The sequence below is a fragment of the Schistocerca nitens genome, chromosome 11, assembly GCF_023898315.1.
Source record: "Schistocerca nitens isolate TAMUIC-IGC-003100 chromosome 11, iqSchNite1.1, whole genome shotgun sequence".
Lineage (NCBI taxonomy): Eukaryota > Metazoa > Arthropoda > Insecta > Orthoptera > Acrididae > Schistocerca > Schistocerca nitens.
Genome location: NC_064624.1, coordinates 21,983,064 through 22,001,967, shown reverse-complemented (window position 1 = coordinate 22,001,967; position 18,904 = coordinate 21,983,064). Strand labels below are relative to the sequence as shown.

General features: G+C 38.6%; 1 protein-coding gene across 1 annotated transcript in view; it reads right to left on the bottom strand.

Moving 5' to 3' along the window:
* The window catches only part of LOC126213017 (zinc finger protein 737-like), a 95,868-nt gene that overhangs the window by 51,114 nt on the left and 25,850 nt on the right, over positions 1 to 18,904 (bottom strand). The window contains exons 4-5 of the mRNA XM_049940578.1: positions 18,521 to 18,613; positions 17,515 to 17,595 (exon numbers count right to left, since the gene is read on the bottom strand). Coding sequence (XP_049796535.1) covers positions 17,515 to 17,595; positions 18,521 to 18,613 — 174 coding nt within the window. The remainder of the gene's footprint in view (positions 1 to 17,514; positions 17,596 to 18,520; positions 18,614 to 18,904) is intronic.

Genomic DNA, 18,904 nt, shown 5'->3' with positions numbered 1-18,904 from the left:
AGTTGGGTAGGGGTGACTTACAGTGCAGTGCTGCTGGGGAGCATGCAAGGATGAGGTGGAAAGAGGGTAGGGCAGCTACGTGCTGTCAGGCAATTAGACAGTGGGCAGGGGAGAGGTGGGAAGGGGGGCACCAGCAAAGGAGAGAAGTAAAAAGACTGGGTGCAATGGTGGAATGATGAGGGCTGCATGGTGCTGGAATGGAACAGGAGGCTGAATGGGTGAAGACAATGACTATTGAAGGTTTAGGGCAAGAGGGTTACGTGAATGTAGGGGAAGTTCTCCCTGCACAATTCAGAAAAGCTGGTGTTGGTGTGAAGGATCCATATGGCACAGACTTTGAAGCAGTCACTGAAACAAAGGATGTCATGAATAGTAGCATTCTCAGCAACCAGGTGGTCCGCTTTTTTCGCTGGCCATTCATGCAGACAGATGGCTTGTCGGGTGTCATGCCCACATAGAATGCAGCACACTGGTTGCAGCTTAGCTTGTAGATCACATGACTAGTTTCACAGATAGCCCTGTCTTGGGATAGGTGATGTTTGTGATGGTGGTGGGAGTATGTATGGGACAGGTCTTGCATCTATTTAGTCTATTACAGGGGAGTGAGCCATGAGGTACGGGGTTGGAAGCAGGGGTTGTGTAGGGATGGGTGAGTAGATTGTGTAGGTTTGGTGGATGGTGGAATACCACTGTGGGGGGTGTGGGAAGGATAGTGGGCAGAACATTTCTCGCTTCAGGGCAAGACGAGGGGTAGTCAAAACCCTGGTGGAGAATGTAATTCAGTTGCTCCAGTCCCGGGTGGTACTGAGTTACACGGGGAATGATCCTGTATGGCCATACAATGTGAAACTGGAAAGATAAAGCATGATATATTTATTTTGGTACAAGGCTGGGAGGATAATTACGATCAGTGAGGGTCCTCAGTATATTTTACAGACTATAAGATGCTGCAGGCTATAGGGTACACATTCATACTTAAGCACTTTTTAAAAAGTAACATTTTTACAATTTGTAATTTTAGATTGCAAAGCCAGGCTAACAACAATTCTGTGTATAGAACCGCACTGACCTAAAGGCCCCTGAATATCAAAATTGAACTTCTCCTTTATAACGACTGTGTTCTTCATATAAGAGATGGTCTTCACTGCCCACCAGAGCATTACCTATGCAGTACTTCTTGAAAGATTTGACCAAAATGTATTCTCTTACAGTAGCCAACAACGTTTTTCCAGTGACACACTGGTGTGATTGTAGGTCCTTTCAATGCTCTCTCTGGTGTAAGTCCTTGTTGCGTTTCGTCTGTAGCATGTCAACTGAATTTGGTCAGAAAATATGCCAGAGCAGAAGTGAGCTGCAACAGTGCCAGCTGCAGGTGGGTGGGAGTATTACATGCTGCAAAGCAATACACAACCAACTGGTGTTGTGACGCTAAGTCAGTTGGGCGTGATATAGCAACAGCCAACGCTGGAGTGCATTAACAGAAGTGATATTCTGGATATAAGATTAGTTTAGGCCATTTTGCATTCAGTCCTCAATTGGGACATGTAGTCTTACTCATTTTTTCAGTTCTACCTTACTGGCAAGTCAATCACAAATGGCTCTTTCTGTTGGAGGAGGACCAAAATGCCACTCAGCTGCTCTGTTTCCATATTGGTCTGCATATGCTATGCACCTGCCACCAGTCATGTTTAAAGTATTTGCCTGAAGCCCTCAATGAACATAGTCTGGAACAAATAAACAATCAGCTATTTGTGTACTAAATGATTCTTGTCTCAATATCAGAGCGAACAACACCCACAAGCCTGTGACACCCAGAGTGACATCCTAGAATGTACTCTGGGGTCTGCCGTTTGACCACTACACATGGTAGCCTGCTGTGAGGCACGAGGGAGCTGGCTGCTCACTGGAGGAAGTTTACGGCCATCATCAGCTGCATCGCTGTCGCAGCCAGAGTGACTGCTGACAGCAACACTGAGTGACCCCATATTCAGCCTTGCTCCTTGACCTGTCAGCAATGACAGATGTCTACTATTTAACTTAAGAGGCAACTGGAAGCCTCTACCAAGCTGTTCCTGATTTACTACAGCTGAGGGCTGGAAAAAAGCAAGTAATTAAACATATCTACTGTCGCCCTGACACCTCATTTCACCCTCCACATGTGACAATCCAAGGCTCATGCAACATTGATGTCAGAACTTTGCCATCACTTCTTAGAGCAATGTTTGAACCTACACCCTATGTTACAGTGAATTAAAGAAAAAGAAAATCCTCATATTTTGGTCATAGAAAAGCCATCTGACAGATTTTATTGCGAATAGAGAACCAGTGGATTTTTCTACTCTTAGAGGTAATGGAAGGAATGACTAGTTAGTGACTGTTAGATGTGCACAGTGTAACCTCAAGGGTTGTAAGTGCAATGTATGAAATCACTTCTAGGAAAATGTTACACATGTAATCATTTGGGCCATATGGCTAGGCAGTGCTGGGAAACAATATGGCTCATAATTACATGTAAGAATTAAGTTAATGTATTTTGTCTTCTTGCCTTTTGAATGTTAGTTCTCAAAATGAGTGTTGTCAAGGACAAAGCTTGAATAGAACCAGAGACACAAGGTGTACCACAATCAGAAGTAGTATGCATATTGTTCGAGAAGGTAACAGAATTACCAGCAGAAAATAAGGAACTTTGTGGGTTGACAGGATCACGATCATTCAACACAGTGTAAATTTGTCAGACAAAAGTTTAATTGGTCCTTTTCCTGGTAAAACAACTGACAATGAGCATGTCTTCACCTTCAATATCTGCCTCAGATGCATGGTTGGTCTAATGAAGTATTATTGACTGTTACAAAACTGATACTAACAAAGGAAGTAAAAACATATTTAGGGTATACAGGAGCTGTGAAGTGGGCCACAATATTCAAAGAATTTAAAGAAGGGTTAATTCTAAGATATATGGATCAAAATAGTGCCAGACACTATAGGGAACAATTCGCAGTAATAACTAAGAGAAATAAAGAAACTGTGGAAGAATTTGCAGATAGGATAACGAAAATCAATGGACATACCTGTGCATTGGGGCAGGATGCTGAAGTTAATGACATTATTTTGCAAGAAGCATAGCAGAGGGTCTTCAAAGCTTTTTTAAGAGGGCTGCATGCAGAAATGTCAGAATGTGTGTGGACAGGGTGTCTGACAGATTTGCGCACAGCAGTGCGGTACTACTGGAATACAGGGCAAATGGACACTGTTTGCAGCTAATATAAAACATTTCAAGTTTGGACAAACAGGCCATGCAAGGACGAAGTGTTGCCAGCCTCAGGGTGATGTGAATAAAGAAAGAAGAAGTAACAGTTTTAAAAGTAGAGGAGCAGGTAGAAATAAGGTATTGAACAATAGCTGGGACCCCTGGTCCACCTATGGTCTTCCCAGTAACACTAGATGCTACAAAATTGTATGCAGATGTGGATGCCATAAGATCTGTATGGGATAAGAAGAATAGGAACAAAAATGATTCCATGATATCATTGGACACAGGGGAGAACGTTTCAGTCACCAGTAGTGATCTGGTGAAACGTACGCAATTGGACCCACCACAGTACAGACTGCATGGAGTGGGAATAAAGACATCATCACACCATTGGGACTGTGGACACAGGCATCCACCTGAATACGACTTAATTTAAATAATGATTAGAGATTGTGTCACATTCAATTGAGGGGTACAACATGATTCTGTATTAGATTTCCTTATCAGCATTGTGCCATACTCAACTTCCAGCTACATAGGGTGGAACATGGCAGAAAAATGCTTCAGTTAGGTTAAGTCATGGTAGAGAGGTGGCAAGAAGAGTCTATTGCGAAAGATGAACCAATTAAAGCATGAAAACTATACTAAGACTCGATTCACATGATTATGTATCTAAGGGTACTGGGAAATTTCTTTGGGTCAGTGTCAAGTCCAGCTTGCCGGCAGGAATTTTGTGTGTGATGGAACCATTATAAGAGAATTAAGTATTAGATCAGGTGGGTTGTTTATTTAACAGACATATCATGCCCATACCTATTTCTACGTACCATTTCAGCACAGAGGGCACATGATTAACACACCAGTTGTTAATCACCAATATGAATATCTTGGAGGAAGAAGAATGGAACATATGGGGTGTCAGCCACAGAGAATTGCCAGACATCACTGAAACTGTATGAGGAGCAAAAGTGAAGCATCTAGAGGGAAGCAAGAGCAAACAGATGACAAAACTACTTTTGGAATTCAATGGTTTATTTTTTCCAAAAGGACCATTATCAGGTATGCATATTACACAACACTGCATACCAATATGAAATGAGTCATCAGTCTACCACAAACCATACACAAGAGCTAGCAACTTTCACCCAATTTTGAAGTCGTAAATCGATCAACAGCTGAAAGATGGAATACTTGAAGAATGTGATGTCGACAGTGGGCAGGAATATTTGTGCCAAAAATATAGGTTTGGTTTGATTACAGACACCTAAATGAGAAAACCATAATGGATGCCTACCGTTTCCCAAACATCACAGAAACTATGGATCATTTAGAGCTATCCTAATATTTTTCAACAATGGATTTGCAGATTGAGTATCACCACAGAGAGCCTGTATCACAGGACTGACACAAAACAGCATTTCTGGAACCATGGGGACACTACCAAATTATAAGGATGCCATCCTCATTAAAAAATGCACCTGTATAACATTTCAGAGATTGTTGGACACAATTCTCAGAAGTTTGAAACCATGCAAATGCTGTGTATCTTGATGCAATAATTGTCTATGGAAGTGACAGCAGACAGTATATGCAGTGCTTAAGGGAAGTATTCCTAAGGTTAAAAGCAGTGAAGTTAACAGTGAGTACGAAAAAGTGTGACTTTTTGATGGAATAGATAGCATACCTAGGACATATCAAAAGATGGATGTAACACAGACCAAGATTAGAGCTGTACGGGAATTTCCCGTACCACAATCTGTAAAAGAGTTGCAGTCACTCTGGACTTGTGAACTATTACCACCAGTGCGTAAAAGAATGTGTGGATACTGCCAAAAGGTTGACAATTGTTAGAAGAAGGGTACTAAATTTGTGTGGTCAGAACAGTGCCAGCATGCTTTTGAGGAGCTAAAAGAAGTTTAAATATTGAGTCCAATTGTAGCATATCCAGATTTTAATACAGAATTTGTTTTATTATGTGATGCGTAAATTCATGCACCAGCCTGTCTCTTATCAGAAGAGGTAGAATGTGTAGAACATCCAGTAGCTTACGCTCAAGGCAACTGAATTCTGAAGAATGAAATTATTCCACAATGGAGAATGGGAAGTTAACCTTATTTATGGACTTTCATACTTCAAATTTTATCTGTACAGTAAAACATTTAGAGTAATAACAGATCATACGGAATTAAAATAGTTGTTGGGCTTAAAGAATCCTTCCCAACAGGTTGACATGATGGGCAGCAAGGCTAAGCGAATTTGATTTTGAACTTATTCATAAAACTGAGAAGAAGCATGGGAATGCAGATAGCTGAAGTGGAGAACCAGCAGTATTACATATTACTCAGAATATCTAAGAACTACAAATTCAAGTAGAAGTCTTAGAGAGGGAAGTAGATATTAAAATGTTTGCAGTCCGTAGAAGATAGTGTTCCAGCTAGGGGTAAATTTGTTGCAAGAAGGGAAGTATTTAAAGGGTCTAAGGAAAGTACAGAAGGAACTATCGCCGAAGTTGAGGTTGGTTTCAGAATCTGAGCACAAAGGCTTGCCCTTTAATTTGGAGTAGCAACAGCATCATTGAGAACTGATGGAAGAAAAGTTTCTATTTCCATTTCTGTAACAGTAGCAGGGAAACAAGAACATCATGAGTGCTACATAATTCATGCATAACTCGTCACAAGGGGAACACTGAAGAAATTTGTAAGAGTAAAAACTCAGCGACTGTCATTAACTGCAAAAGATGAAGGAAGATATGTAGAAATGGACGAAACAAAGTTACAAAAATGCCACCGAGAGAAAATCATAGTCTGTCTGCATATGGTAATATGAGTGGGGCAGGATTCCTATGCAGTGAAATTGATAATGGGAGAAAGGAGGAAAGAGAATACAATTAAAAAGTGGTCCAGCCATAATTGTACTTTCAGCATGTCGAGGCACATGGGCTTTGTCAAGATGGTAGTAGCAGCTAGTTGTTACAAGAAGTGGAGGGGTACATCAGCAACGAGGGTAGAATGAAAGGTGAATTCTTTCTTATTAAATGGAACAGCGTCCAAAGTAATGGGGCCTACTTTCTGCCTGTCCACCATGATTGCAGGGATAACTCACTTGAGCATTTCCCAGCCACATTTGCACTGGCCAGAAGGGCCCATGGAAGTGCCACCTGCCGCAAACCACCCAGCTTAAATCAAACTCTAGGGCAAGAACTAATGTAATCTGTAAACACACTTCTGAACCGGCAGGAGGGACCAATCTCCCTGGAAACGTTATTGCAACATGTAAATTTATATTGTGAAAATCAGCACCAGAATGAGACAACACTCACCATTGTCATACCAACCACTGCAGCGGCACTTGTTCTGCTGAGCCTGATGTTCTTCTGGTACACACAAGACAAAGAACATGACCGAGTTCGGACCCAGCCATAGTTCAGGTTCCACTGTGTTGGATAACCCAAGCATAAAAGCAGCAGAATGCACAGTGATATAGTATGAAGAATAATCGATTTATTTTCGCTTTTAAGTGAGACGTAGAGTGTCGGAAAAAATTGTGCAAGAAGCACAGTAATGAAATTAGTACCATGGTGTCTGAGTCACGGTGCAGGGCAAGAGGCCCTATGGAAATTTATAAGATTCAGTGAAAGGGTTAAGGTAACTAATTGTTAGAACGATACATAAGTGGCGAAATAAGGCCGGAAATACTTGTCGCCAGTAACTCTGGTTTAATGGGTAGTATAGTTTGGTCAATCTGAGAGACAGAGTCTTGACAAAAAGGTCAATGTAGCGTATTGACCATGATTGGTCAAAATATATGCTAGAGCAGAACAGCCAGCTGCACATAAGTGACGGTGTTATGCATTGAAAAGCAAAACATGGCCAACTTGCTTTGCAAAGCAGAGCCAGCAGGGGCATAGTATAGCAACAGCCAATGCTGCAACATGCTAGTGGAAAGACGGAAGTTTTTCATCACTTGCCACCAGATTAGTATTTACAATACATGCCTTAAACACTAAACAACATAATCTGAAGTGTAGAAGTACTAAGCAGTTCGTATGATACTTGTCCCACTATCACAGCCAACACCACACACCTGTGACACCCACAATGACATCCTGGAATGCAGCATGGAGTCCACCATTCAAACACAAGACAGGGCAGGCTGCCCTTAGTCACAAACAAGCTGCCTGCTCACTCTTGACATTGCCTTCTGTGAAGATGTGTCAGAGGTAGACATACAGCAGGTCTCCAACAATAAAGGCCACTCTGCCAAAGCCATCTGCACACAGTTTACCTTGACACAACACGTCCAGCGGATGCTGCAGGCTTATATGCCAGCTACCGTGCAGTACAAAGGCAGTCTGTTGTGACCTTACAACCAAATAACAGTCCTCTCTTCAGAAGCCACATGTGGTCGACCCTGTCCTGGACTTTGGGATGCAGTTTCAGTCTCTATGAACTGTCGTTAAATCCAAGAAACAACAGCACAATTCGCACTAAGCCATCAAGCCACATCAATTTTTGACTGTCCTGCTTCCTTTCTTTCTATGGCCCTCCAATGCCAAGTCTAGTAGGTATTTTCTCTGTGTCAAACTGCACTGTCTGTAGCTGTGTACACGGTGATTGTGAATGTAAGGTTACCCAACAAACACTACCTCGTTTCATACGTCCCCTGACATCATTGGCAAAGTTGTCAGTTGACCGGAATGCCATCTTCCATGCAGAACATGATCATACGGACATCTGTTTACAGTTTGTAGGATTGTATTGTGAATGAAACACAAGATGGGGAAGTAGTAGTTTGTTGCTTTAATTCTGGATATAAGATTAGTTTAGGCCATTTCGCATTCAGTCCTCAATTGGCACATGTAGTCTTACTCATTTTTTCAGTACTTCCTTACTGGCAAGCCAATCACGAATGGCTCTTTCTGTTGGAGGAAGACCAAAATGCCACTCAGCTGCTCTGTTTCCATATTGGTCTGCATATGCTATTATCTTCAATTTATAGCCCACATCATATGAAACCCCTATTTTTTCATTAATAAACTACTAAAGAAAATTCTCTTCTGTTATCAATAATACAAATCACTTTCAATTCAAGTTCACTGGCACTGTAGACTGCTGTGATACATCATAGGCTTGACAGTGTTCTAGGTTTGTGATGGCGGGGCAGGAGGGGGACTGTGTTAACAAGCTTGTTAAGCTCTACAGCTCATGTTCATTGCATCGGTGCACTGCTGCTGCCAGTTGAATCATGTTGCCAGATAGTTATAGGTTTCCCACAGCACTGAATATATGGCCTTCTTTAAGCCTGGCAGGAATTTTAAATCAAACACTGGACATTTTAAAATTAATTTTGAGTATAAGACACACCTGAATGATGTAAGAATTTTTTTTAAGAAAAAAGTGTGTCATAGTCCATAAAACATTGTATGGTTTTATTCTGTATAAAATATAAAGTCAAATTCGTGATGTTTCCTTGTGAGTGACACACTTTAGGTCTCAGTGACCTGCCCTTCTTTCCTAACCTTCCTGTATCTGTTACTAACTCTTTCCAGATGAAGGAAATAATAATTCCAAAAGCTAGGGAAGTTCCTTGTACCTTTGTGTGCATGTATTGTCAGTACTAGCTATTTCAACTCCTGAAGGTAAGTGAAGACCAGCCATTTTGTCTGACAAATTTGTAGTTTTGAGCCAATCCAAAATGTGAAAACGAGAGTAAAATATAATTTTCTGAACCTTATCTGTGTTTTTGCATCAAGGTTTATCTGTAGTATCTATTTTCCTGTCTGAAGAGCAAAAATGTAAATAATTTTCCCACATCTATTTTTTGAAAGTTAGAAGTAGAGGTTACAATGATATAAAGAATCTTTGTCTTCACATTACATACCTGATGTAATGATCAGTATGACACTTCCTGTGTGCTGATTTGAACTGCGTAGACCATGTTACAAAATACATTTTGTTTGGCTACAGTGTTAGAGGCATTTTAAGTTTAAATTCATCATGGTTGCTGCCAGATATGGAACTAAAAATACTGATTAAGTTGTGATATCCAAAGAAGAATTTAACATCAAGGATTCTTACTACACAGAAGGTAGGTCAGGAAGAATGTTTAAATTTTTTGTTAGGTAACTTTAACCTAAACAATTTAAAAAAGATGTGCTGTAAAGCAAAGAATTTATGGTGGAATTATTTTGTGGATGAAACAATAAAAGTTTCATTTACTGAATAATTAACACAGTAATACATCTGTATATGAAGGCTGGAGCATTGTTACACATTATTATTACTAGCTTTCTGTTAAAGATAATGGATAGTAAATTTGAGAGAGAGAGAGAGAGAGAGAGAGAGAGAGAGAGAGAGAGAGAGAGAGATTTTGCAAAACTGTAAGCAAATCAATTACAATTGGTTCAGTGTAGAGAAAAAGACAAGCAAATATCACAAGACTCCAGAAGAAAGGGAAGAGAACAACTTCGCAAATGTCGAGATTTAAAATAAAGGTAAAGAGGAAAAAGAGTTGTGAAGAGTATGTACAAGTAATGTAAATGCACAACCACTCATGTCACTGGAGTGTAACCATCAGAACCCTATTTACATTCATACTAATCCCCATAAACTTTAGGAAAAGCAGTGAAAAGATTGAAATAACTACATCCAGAGAGCCCAACATGGAAATATGCAGTAACAAACAAATTAATTGTTCCAGTGGAACAACTTCCATAATGTTTAAGCACACATTACCAACACGAACTGGATAACAAGGTTTCAGAAAAAAAGAAGCAAACAGTTGAATTTTTTTACAACAGAGATGACAATATGTCAAGCACCAGACAGATTATTTAAAGATCAGAATACAAAGATGCACAGAGTTTTGCAAAAAACACTACATGGTATTTTCAGCTCAGGGAGCTTATAAGCAATTTTAGGCAGATACAGAAATGGGACAAATAAAAAATACTTTCATTTATTACACATTTTGTTTGTTTTGAATACACCTCAATGCATGTATGAAGGTATCATGCCAACTCTTATTATCTGGTGAATGCACTGAAAAGAGCATTTTTTTTATGAGGTAAGGAGTTACTGGAACATGTAGTCTACCGATAATTCATGTGTACTATGAACTCATGTATAAAGTGTAAAAACTGTAACTCCTAAACTTCACTCCACATTGAAGAATGAAGTCGACTGACAAACAAGTAAAATGGAAAAAAATGGATTGATGTTGACAGGCAACAAAAATATGCAGAAGTTAAAGGTAGCATCACTGACGTAGTGTCAGAAATTTATAAGGAAATTTTATATTTAATATTTCACTGCTTCATAGAAAACTCACAATCTGCTGAATTGGGGATATGTGCAAAATGGAGTTCTCAAATCTGGAGATCTACAGACTGACTTTGTAGATAGTGTGTCTATGATTAACGAAGACCAAAGTCAAAGTGCTCATTCATAACATGAATAAGTACAGGCTTTGCAGGTTGTGCCTGGATGCTGCAGGAACATTTTATCATGCCATCATCACGAATGAGATCTAACACATGAAACAGTTTCTGTTGCTGTGTTCTCATATAAATAATACCTGATGTAAATAAGAAGATCTCACATCTAAAAAAATTTGACAATTCGTTGAGATGGCTGTACTACTTCTATATTTGAAAAGAAAAGTACACATTATCCAGTTTGTGTTCAAAAGTATTTAAAGTGGAAATGGACTATTATTCTTTGCTGCGTGACATGGTAAAGTTGTCATGGATGCTATTTGTGGTACAATGAGGAGAGGAGTGTGGAACCAGATGAAACACAGAAAATGGTATGCTGGGTGAGCTACAGATTTTTATAAATGGCACAAACTCAGATTCAAGTAAAAACCATATTTTATGGTACTGGAAGATGGTTTCTGGACAACTGAGTGAGCGTAACTCGCATTCAGGTCAAACGTTTTTGCTCATATTAAAAACTATTATTATTTTTTACCTTAAGCTATCATAATATTGTTGTCACAACAACCCTGAAGCTTGAAAAAACCAAACATCTTCTCGTAACTCAGGATGCAACCCATCAAAGATGTGCTTGGTATTCAGAGGTGGAAAATGATTCTTGCGGGGATCAAATGCTGCAAACGAAGACATAATAGCAACAGATGCTGTCATGAATGTGCATATTGATCTGATAAATCCTGGACTGTTTGTCATTGTAGAAATTTTAAATGAGAGAGGTATAAAACAATTTCGAAGGCATCTCTGAAAATGCAGAACCTATAGTAATGTTTTTAAAACCCATTCCAAAGGCTACAATTTTTTCACAAAATACAAAAGTGACAGCACTTTTTGTTAGAACTGAACAAATTTGAACATTAATAAATTAACCAATGATCATTTAAAAAGCATCAGATATTACTTATGTCTTTAGAATTGGGACCTATGACTGTTGCAAAATGATTTTTTTTTTTTTTTTAAGAAGAAAATGTAATATAATGAAAACCCGAAAGACTCTTGTATTTCAATCGTATGATTTATGTATAGTTTTAGTTTTTTGAGTATCAAAAATTGCATTATGAATAATGCTATTTGTGTGAGCTGTGTATAGAATCTATGGTGTCCCAAATGCAATTAGTTTTTTACTTTTATCTTCAAGATTTCAAGTTTTAGATTCAATTATTGCATGCCTAATTTAACATATTCCTTATGTATTTGGATTTTAAAGGAAGGGTGCAATTCAAATAATTTCTGATTTAAACATAATTTTAAGAAATTATTTCAGAAGCTATCTTTAATTCCACACGGCCAATTGTGTGAACCCATTATCAATCATTTAGAAAAGGAACTGTTACTATAACAATGAATGAAACTCACTTTTCAAACATGTGATTGCCCAAGAGAAAACTTGGAATCGCTCTTTCCTCAGCTGAATTGTACTTTCGATTCAACTAACATTTAATGAGTAACTATACTCTTGTATTCCATTAAGAAATAATTGTATCTCTATCCACTGCAACTACCAGGCCTACTGATCATACAACAAAATCAAATTATTTCCAACATCAATTGGTGGATATTTAGTAGTTAAGTCATTTCTACAATGAAGTAAACAAATTTAGTTGATAACCTACAAAATATTTCAATGCACCCTATGGGTTGTTCATTAAAATTATTTTAACCGATACATCACAACAAGAGTAATTAGCTTTTATGTTGGTTAACTGTCACAACACAGCTGATCCAAACACTACTCCTCAAATATTATGAGAATCAATAGTGGACAGATTACATTAACCTCTCAACAGAGCCACATCATTTTACAACAATAAATTAAGAATGTTCTGACATTTACTCAGCCATAACCTTACTTGTAGATCAGAATTGTTTTGAGAAAATATTAAATTCTTTATAAACTTGACAACTAAAGACAATATGATTCATCATTCAAGATTTAACACACATCCATTGAGTTAACCGTGTTGCAAAAGATATGTACAATACCAATCCGTGTTTGCAACATCTGTATTCAAACACTGGGCTTAACAGACCACGTTTTGTTTTGAACATTATACGTACTGGTTAGACAGTGATGAAAGGAAACACCGTTTACCAATAAAATGAAAAAAGGTAAGGCATATGTACCCAGTTCCAGCAATTATTTGGTTGGTATATGGTTCATGGCATATTTACCTAACTGTAATATGTAACAGATACAAATAAGAGACTTAAATAATCAACAAAATGTTCTCCTTCACTATTTACAGCAGTCCCCCAATGCTGGGATGACTTTTTCATTCTGTAACTGTACAAGTCACATAGAAGTGGAGAAAACTTATTGGCATCACATTAAAGCCTTATCCTTCCTTTACTCAGGGAAACTACAAGTGTTGTCATTTTAAATGAATTACACTTACAAGAACTGAATCTTAGCTTAGCAACAATAAACTGGGTCATAGTGATAAATGATACCTTGGGAGGAAAACTGAATACAGAATGGGGAAACAATACATATGATGTCCCACAGGACTGACCTACATAAATGTTGTGCTAAAGCCATTGGAGATGCTTTCAAAATCTGCAATGCTTGCCGATAATTAGTACACTGATAATGGCCAAACACATTCATACTAGAAACAGCCAGGAGAATAATGGAACATGCTTGCAACTGGTTTACAGGCAACAGCACAAAAATTCAACCTTTATACTTACAAAAACATACGTCATGCAATTCCAAACAAATTCAAATGACTTACTGATACAAGTAGATATCAATGACAGACACTGGATGAGGTTCCAAGAGTTAAGTTCTTAGGCATTCAGATCGATAATAAATTAAGGAGGCACCAGCATGAGAATGAGATAACCAAAAAGCTCATCTCTCTCTGCCCTGCAATTAATGAATGTTCCTCCAGAGTGTCTACATGCAGAAATGCTTCCCAGCACGCTTTCTATCAGTCCTAGCCTATAGGATAATCTTATAGGACATGGCAGCAATGAACAAATTAGTATTTATCCTATACAAGCTTGTAGTAGGAATGTGATGTGAACACTTTGCATCTACATGTCACTATGGAACTCCCTATTGCCTTTCACAAATAACATTAATATTTTATTTATTTCTATTTGGCTTTCCCAGAAGATAATTCCAAAAACAAGTGAAAACTCCAAAAGATGCCATTGAAATTGCCTGTAGGTGAGTAATGCTGAGGGGATCAACTTGACAATTTTACCAATTTGTGGACCCCATTTCAATTGAAACCCAAGCAGACACCAAGGAATTGGATGCAGTATGTTTCATTTAGTGTGTGACCAGGAGTGTCTACTTCTTCTAGTAGCAGGCCATTTCTGATTGCTTTTCCATCTTATAAAATGAGTCTTCAAGGGATGACTTGAACTGGTAGCTTCAACATTAATAAGGCTAAAGTGCTGTGCAATATGGGGCAGGAAGTTTGTTGGTAGTGATAAGGAATTATTACTAAACATAAGTAATGTGATGAACAGTTTGATGAGATTATCACTGAACTGAATCTGAAGAGGAGCAAATTCTGTAACAAATTGAAGAAAGTTGATAATATTAGAAAACACATAGATGGTCAAAAAACCGAAGAGATGGGAAATTATCAGAAATATAATTTTTCATACGGATGGTATACCACTGCATTGGAACCAGCATTGACCAGCTAAAGGGTCTGCAGACCTGACCATGAAATTTACTTCATCTCACATTATGGTATCTTTTTTATTGGTGGGTGTTTGTGAGAGGCTCCACATATGTGTACCAATAACACTGGATGAACTATGATGCTACATGGGAACAGCATTGAGTTTCCTAAACTGACATGCTTGAAAATGCATGGATCAAGTCTATTGTCTGGATGCTTAAATGTGTAGAAAAGGATTTTGATATTTGTGATCAGTAAATGACAAATCTGGTCCTAAACATAGCTGTGAAAAGTACCTTAATGTTGTATGTGCACACACACACACAAAATGTGAGCAACATGAAAATCATATGGTTCCTTTGGAAATAAAGGCTTTGCAGGCATGTATAGAAATAAAAATTTGGCCCCAATTCTGTACCTTTGTAATAAATAAAGTTATAGTCTTGTGAAATCTGATGATTTTAAACATCCTTGAGGAATTGCTTATACAGGTATAACTTATTTCAGTGAAATATGATGATCTTAATTTGTCTTGATGGGTTGCACCTATTATTGAATGTTTCACAATGTTTTTCAGAAAATTAAATTTGCTTTCAACACTGTAATCTCTGCCCCGGCTAGAGATATGGTGTGAATGTTATTCATTTATTCATTCTTTAATTTACACATTGCATTCCATAAATGAAGACGTGGATGCATGTGGGGTGAGCCACACTGCATATCTTAAGGCAGAAGCTCCCACAGGGATTTATCTCTGTGAAGTGTAGTGACAACCAGCTGTTTGTGACTAGTGCTAATCTACTTGCACGGCTAATTAAGGGAACTAGTAATAGATTATTTTGTATGTATGTTAATGTACACTTACTACTATGAAACATATTGTTGCTCCTACTACACTGGTCAGCTACTTATTTTACCTAGAATTTCCACATACATCTATACTCCGCTATCCACTTAATGGCACATCGCAAAGGGTACCCCATAACCCTGCTGGTGATTTCCGTTCCCATTCCACTCACAAATATGAGTGAAAAAGACTGTATATGTGCCTCTCAATCAGCCCTGACTTCTCAAATTTCACCTTCATAGTCCTTATGTGCTGTGTAAGTTTGAAACAACAAAATCGTTCACCAGTCAGCTTCAAATGGCAGTTCTCTAAATTTTCTCAATAGTGTCTCTAGAAAGAACATCACCTTCCCTCTGGGAATTCTCATTTGAGTTTCTGAAGGATCTCCGTTACACTTGTGTGTTGTTTGAACCCACCAGTAACAGATGTAGCAGCTTGGCACTGAACTGCTTCTCCAACAAAGTATTAATTTGCTATCTTGCTAACTTGCTCTAGCTTCTCATGCAATTATCTAATAAAATTCCCAATTCCACAATTACTACAGAATCTTGCTGGCCATGTGCCAGTATCAAAATGGTCAGCCCTGTTTTTCTGCATCATTATTAAGCTCTTGCATTTTATGCTCCCGAGACCACAAAGGTTGCATGTCCACTCTAGCTGACAGAGCTAAGATATTTACTGCACAGCTGCATGTACTACTCAGCATCACTGTTATGTTCACACATCATATTCGTAGATCTCTCAGGTGTCTACCACTGTTTAATCTAAGTTATGTATTTTCAAAGTAACAAGTGGGGTACAACATCAGTGATTTCAGTGCCAACCACATGACATGGTATTCCAGACCACACAATCAGCAACACGCTGTTCTTCACACTTGCTATGGGAACAGCACTCCATGCAGCGGACACTATCCCTGAACCTCTGGCCCTGGTGCCATGGAGACATCTTGTTGGACCTGTGATCTCTTGGGCTGCATATGAAGGCCAGTATGGCCTTTTGTATTTTCATGGTAAGTGGTCACCAACTACAATCCAGCCACTTTGACAACTACAGCTATGCCCTAGGACACCCTACAGATCACTGTTTTAGCCAAACTCCTCATATGCACATCCCTGACTACTATGTGCAGCATTCTCATTTCTGTAAAACCCTTCTTGTGGAACAACACTACTACTGTTTCACTTACTGTCCTGTCAACTTGTGATGCCAATGCATCCCTTTAATTTGTTTAAAATGGCATAACATGAGTCCCTGTGACATTTAAGTCTTGGCCTGTTAGCTGTGAATCAGCTACACTCCTTTATATAGTCTCTGAGCTGTTCCTAGCATGATAGTTTGGATCCTAGACCTGTATGCTTGTATAATCACCACACATTCCAGTGTCTGAAGAAGCTAACATTTCAGTGCCTGAAAAATCCTTTATAACTTCAGAAAGTTTGTTTATGAACAATCACATCAAGAGTGAGCCAGTACCTAACCTTCGCAAATGTGTGTTGAATGTTACCCAATATTTGTCTAATTTCATTCTTGTGACATGTTTATCAATGTGAGCTTCTCCTTCCCTTAGCAAGGTGGTCATAAAGCATATTTAAAAAAATAATCTTTCTTCTTCAGATCTGCCAGGACTCTAATGGTGAGGCCATACATGGCTTCAACTACGTACAATCATTCACTAAAAGCTATAAGAGTTTTTCTATTAATGAAAATTTTATAAGTAATACAACAGGTACCACAGAAGCTGCCACAATATGTACAGATTGTGGCCAACATATCGGGGCTGATCTAGAACCCACAAATTTCATCTCTGTTTTTCAAATCCTAAAAAAATTTTAGGGCAAACTCAAGAATAACTATGATTCACACAAAATATAAGAACAGCCAGTGTTCTTTTGAATTCTATTTAACAGAAGTTGTTGAAAATAGGAATATTTCTCAAATCACCTACACTATTAGAACTTACACTTCATCTAAATGTGAATTTCGCGACCATCACAGACAACCATTATACAATGTAGCTGATAACAACAAGGGCTACTGAGAACAGGATTATACCAGCCACTAATCCCCTTCCACTTCTATTTAAAACAGTCAGAATTTAAGAGGTGATATGAAAGTCAAGTGCAGGAGTACAAGAATACTCTACAATTACGGACAGCAACAAATTCCAGAGAACTGACAATCTGTGACAATTCCACTGCAATGCATCTTTTACTCTACACACTTAACAAAAGACTTACTACTTGAATACATGCAATACATCAGAGATGTAAATACTTACAGTATTCTCAGTTATATTTAATTCAGGATCCTCCTTGATAAAATCAGTGGACAAAGATATTCCCAATGGATCTTCAACCAACTGAAAGAAGAACACAATCTGTGAATTATAACTGCTTGCTATCTTCTGTGTGTATATGACAGCTCTCAATATTCTTTTCTCATTAGTATCATCCAACTTTGCAGAGATTCTTATCAATTGGGAAGAGAGAGTGTCAGAATGCATCCAAATCAGTTCTATTGCCCCTGATTTTGCTATCAGCCATTGTGTAGTACTTATTTGGCATACTTTCACTTTCTATTCCTGTCACATAATCCACTCCGATTTCAGAGGCACTATGGCCTACTCTATTGGATGGTTGTACTCCCATATACAAATCTCATATACGTGTGTGGCAACATTTCAAAATTAAACTCAGATAATATAAAGATGCAAATAATCTTCCAACAGTAAACCCATAAACAAGAGGAATTTTTGGTCATTAATCAAATGAATGTGGCATTCCACACATTATCATCAAAATTACCCAAATTTAATGTTATTTACACAGCTTCTTGCCATATCACCATGTATTTTCAGTGCCTGCTCTTTAGGGAACAATGCAAATTTATGTCATGTGTACTGGAGGAAAATCATAAGGAATTCCACAGCAGGATTTCAGTATTGATGTAAATACTACAGTGAATAGTGACTGGGAACTCTAGAATATACATCCATCACATGTCATAGTTCCACACATGTTACATCACTGTGACACAGAGATGTAACAAGATTAACAATTACTTCCAAGAGGAAGTCTTCCTTGTTCCGTTTACACCAAATATGTACTTAAGGCATTCATTACATAGAATCACAATAAAAAATTAATGAAAGAGTAATGGTTCATAAAGATATGCTTGTTACAAGTGCTGTTAAAATACTATTGGTAATACCCTACAAATAACACATCTAACTAGAGTTTCTTACTACACTTCCTGCACAATACAGTGCTTGTGTGAAAACTTACATTATGCTCAGATCCAGCAGCATGGTGTTTCAGTTCGGGGTCTTGCTTTACGCAAACACTAGGGTCGCCAGCCTTTAATGGGTCTTCAAGAAACTGAAAAAATCAAGAAAGTGACGTATCAGGGCATCTGTCTCTTGTTCCTACATGGCACTGTCATACAGGAGGAGAGAGGGGGGCGAGACAGGGTGGTGGTGGTGCGTGGGGGCGGGGCAGGGAGACAGGGCGCGGGGGCAGGGAGACAGGGCGCGGGGGCAGGGAGACAGGGCGCGGGGGCAGGGAGACAGGGCGCGGGGGCAGGGAGACCGGTTGGGGGGAGAGAGGGTGGGGGTAGAGAAGGGGAAGAAAAGGGGAGTTTCTTATCAATCTATTTACACTAAGTGACAT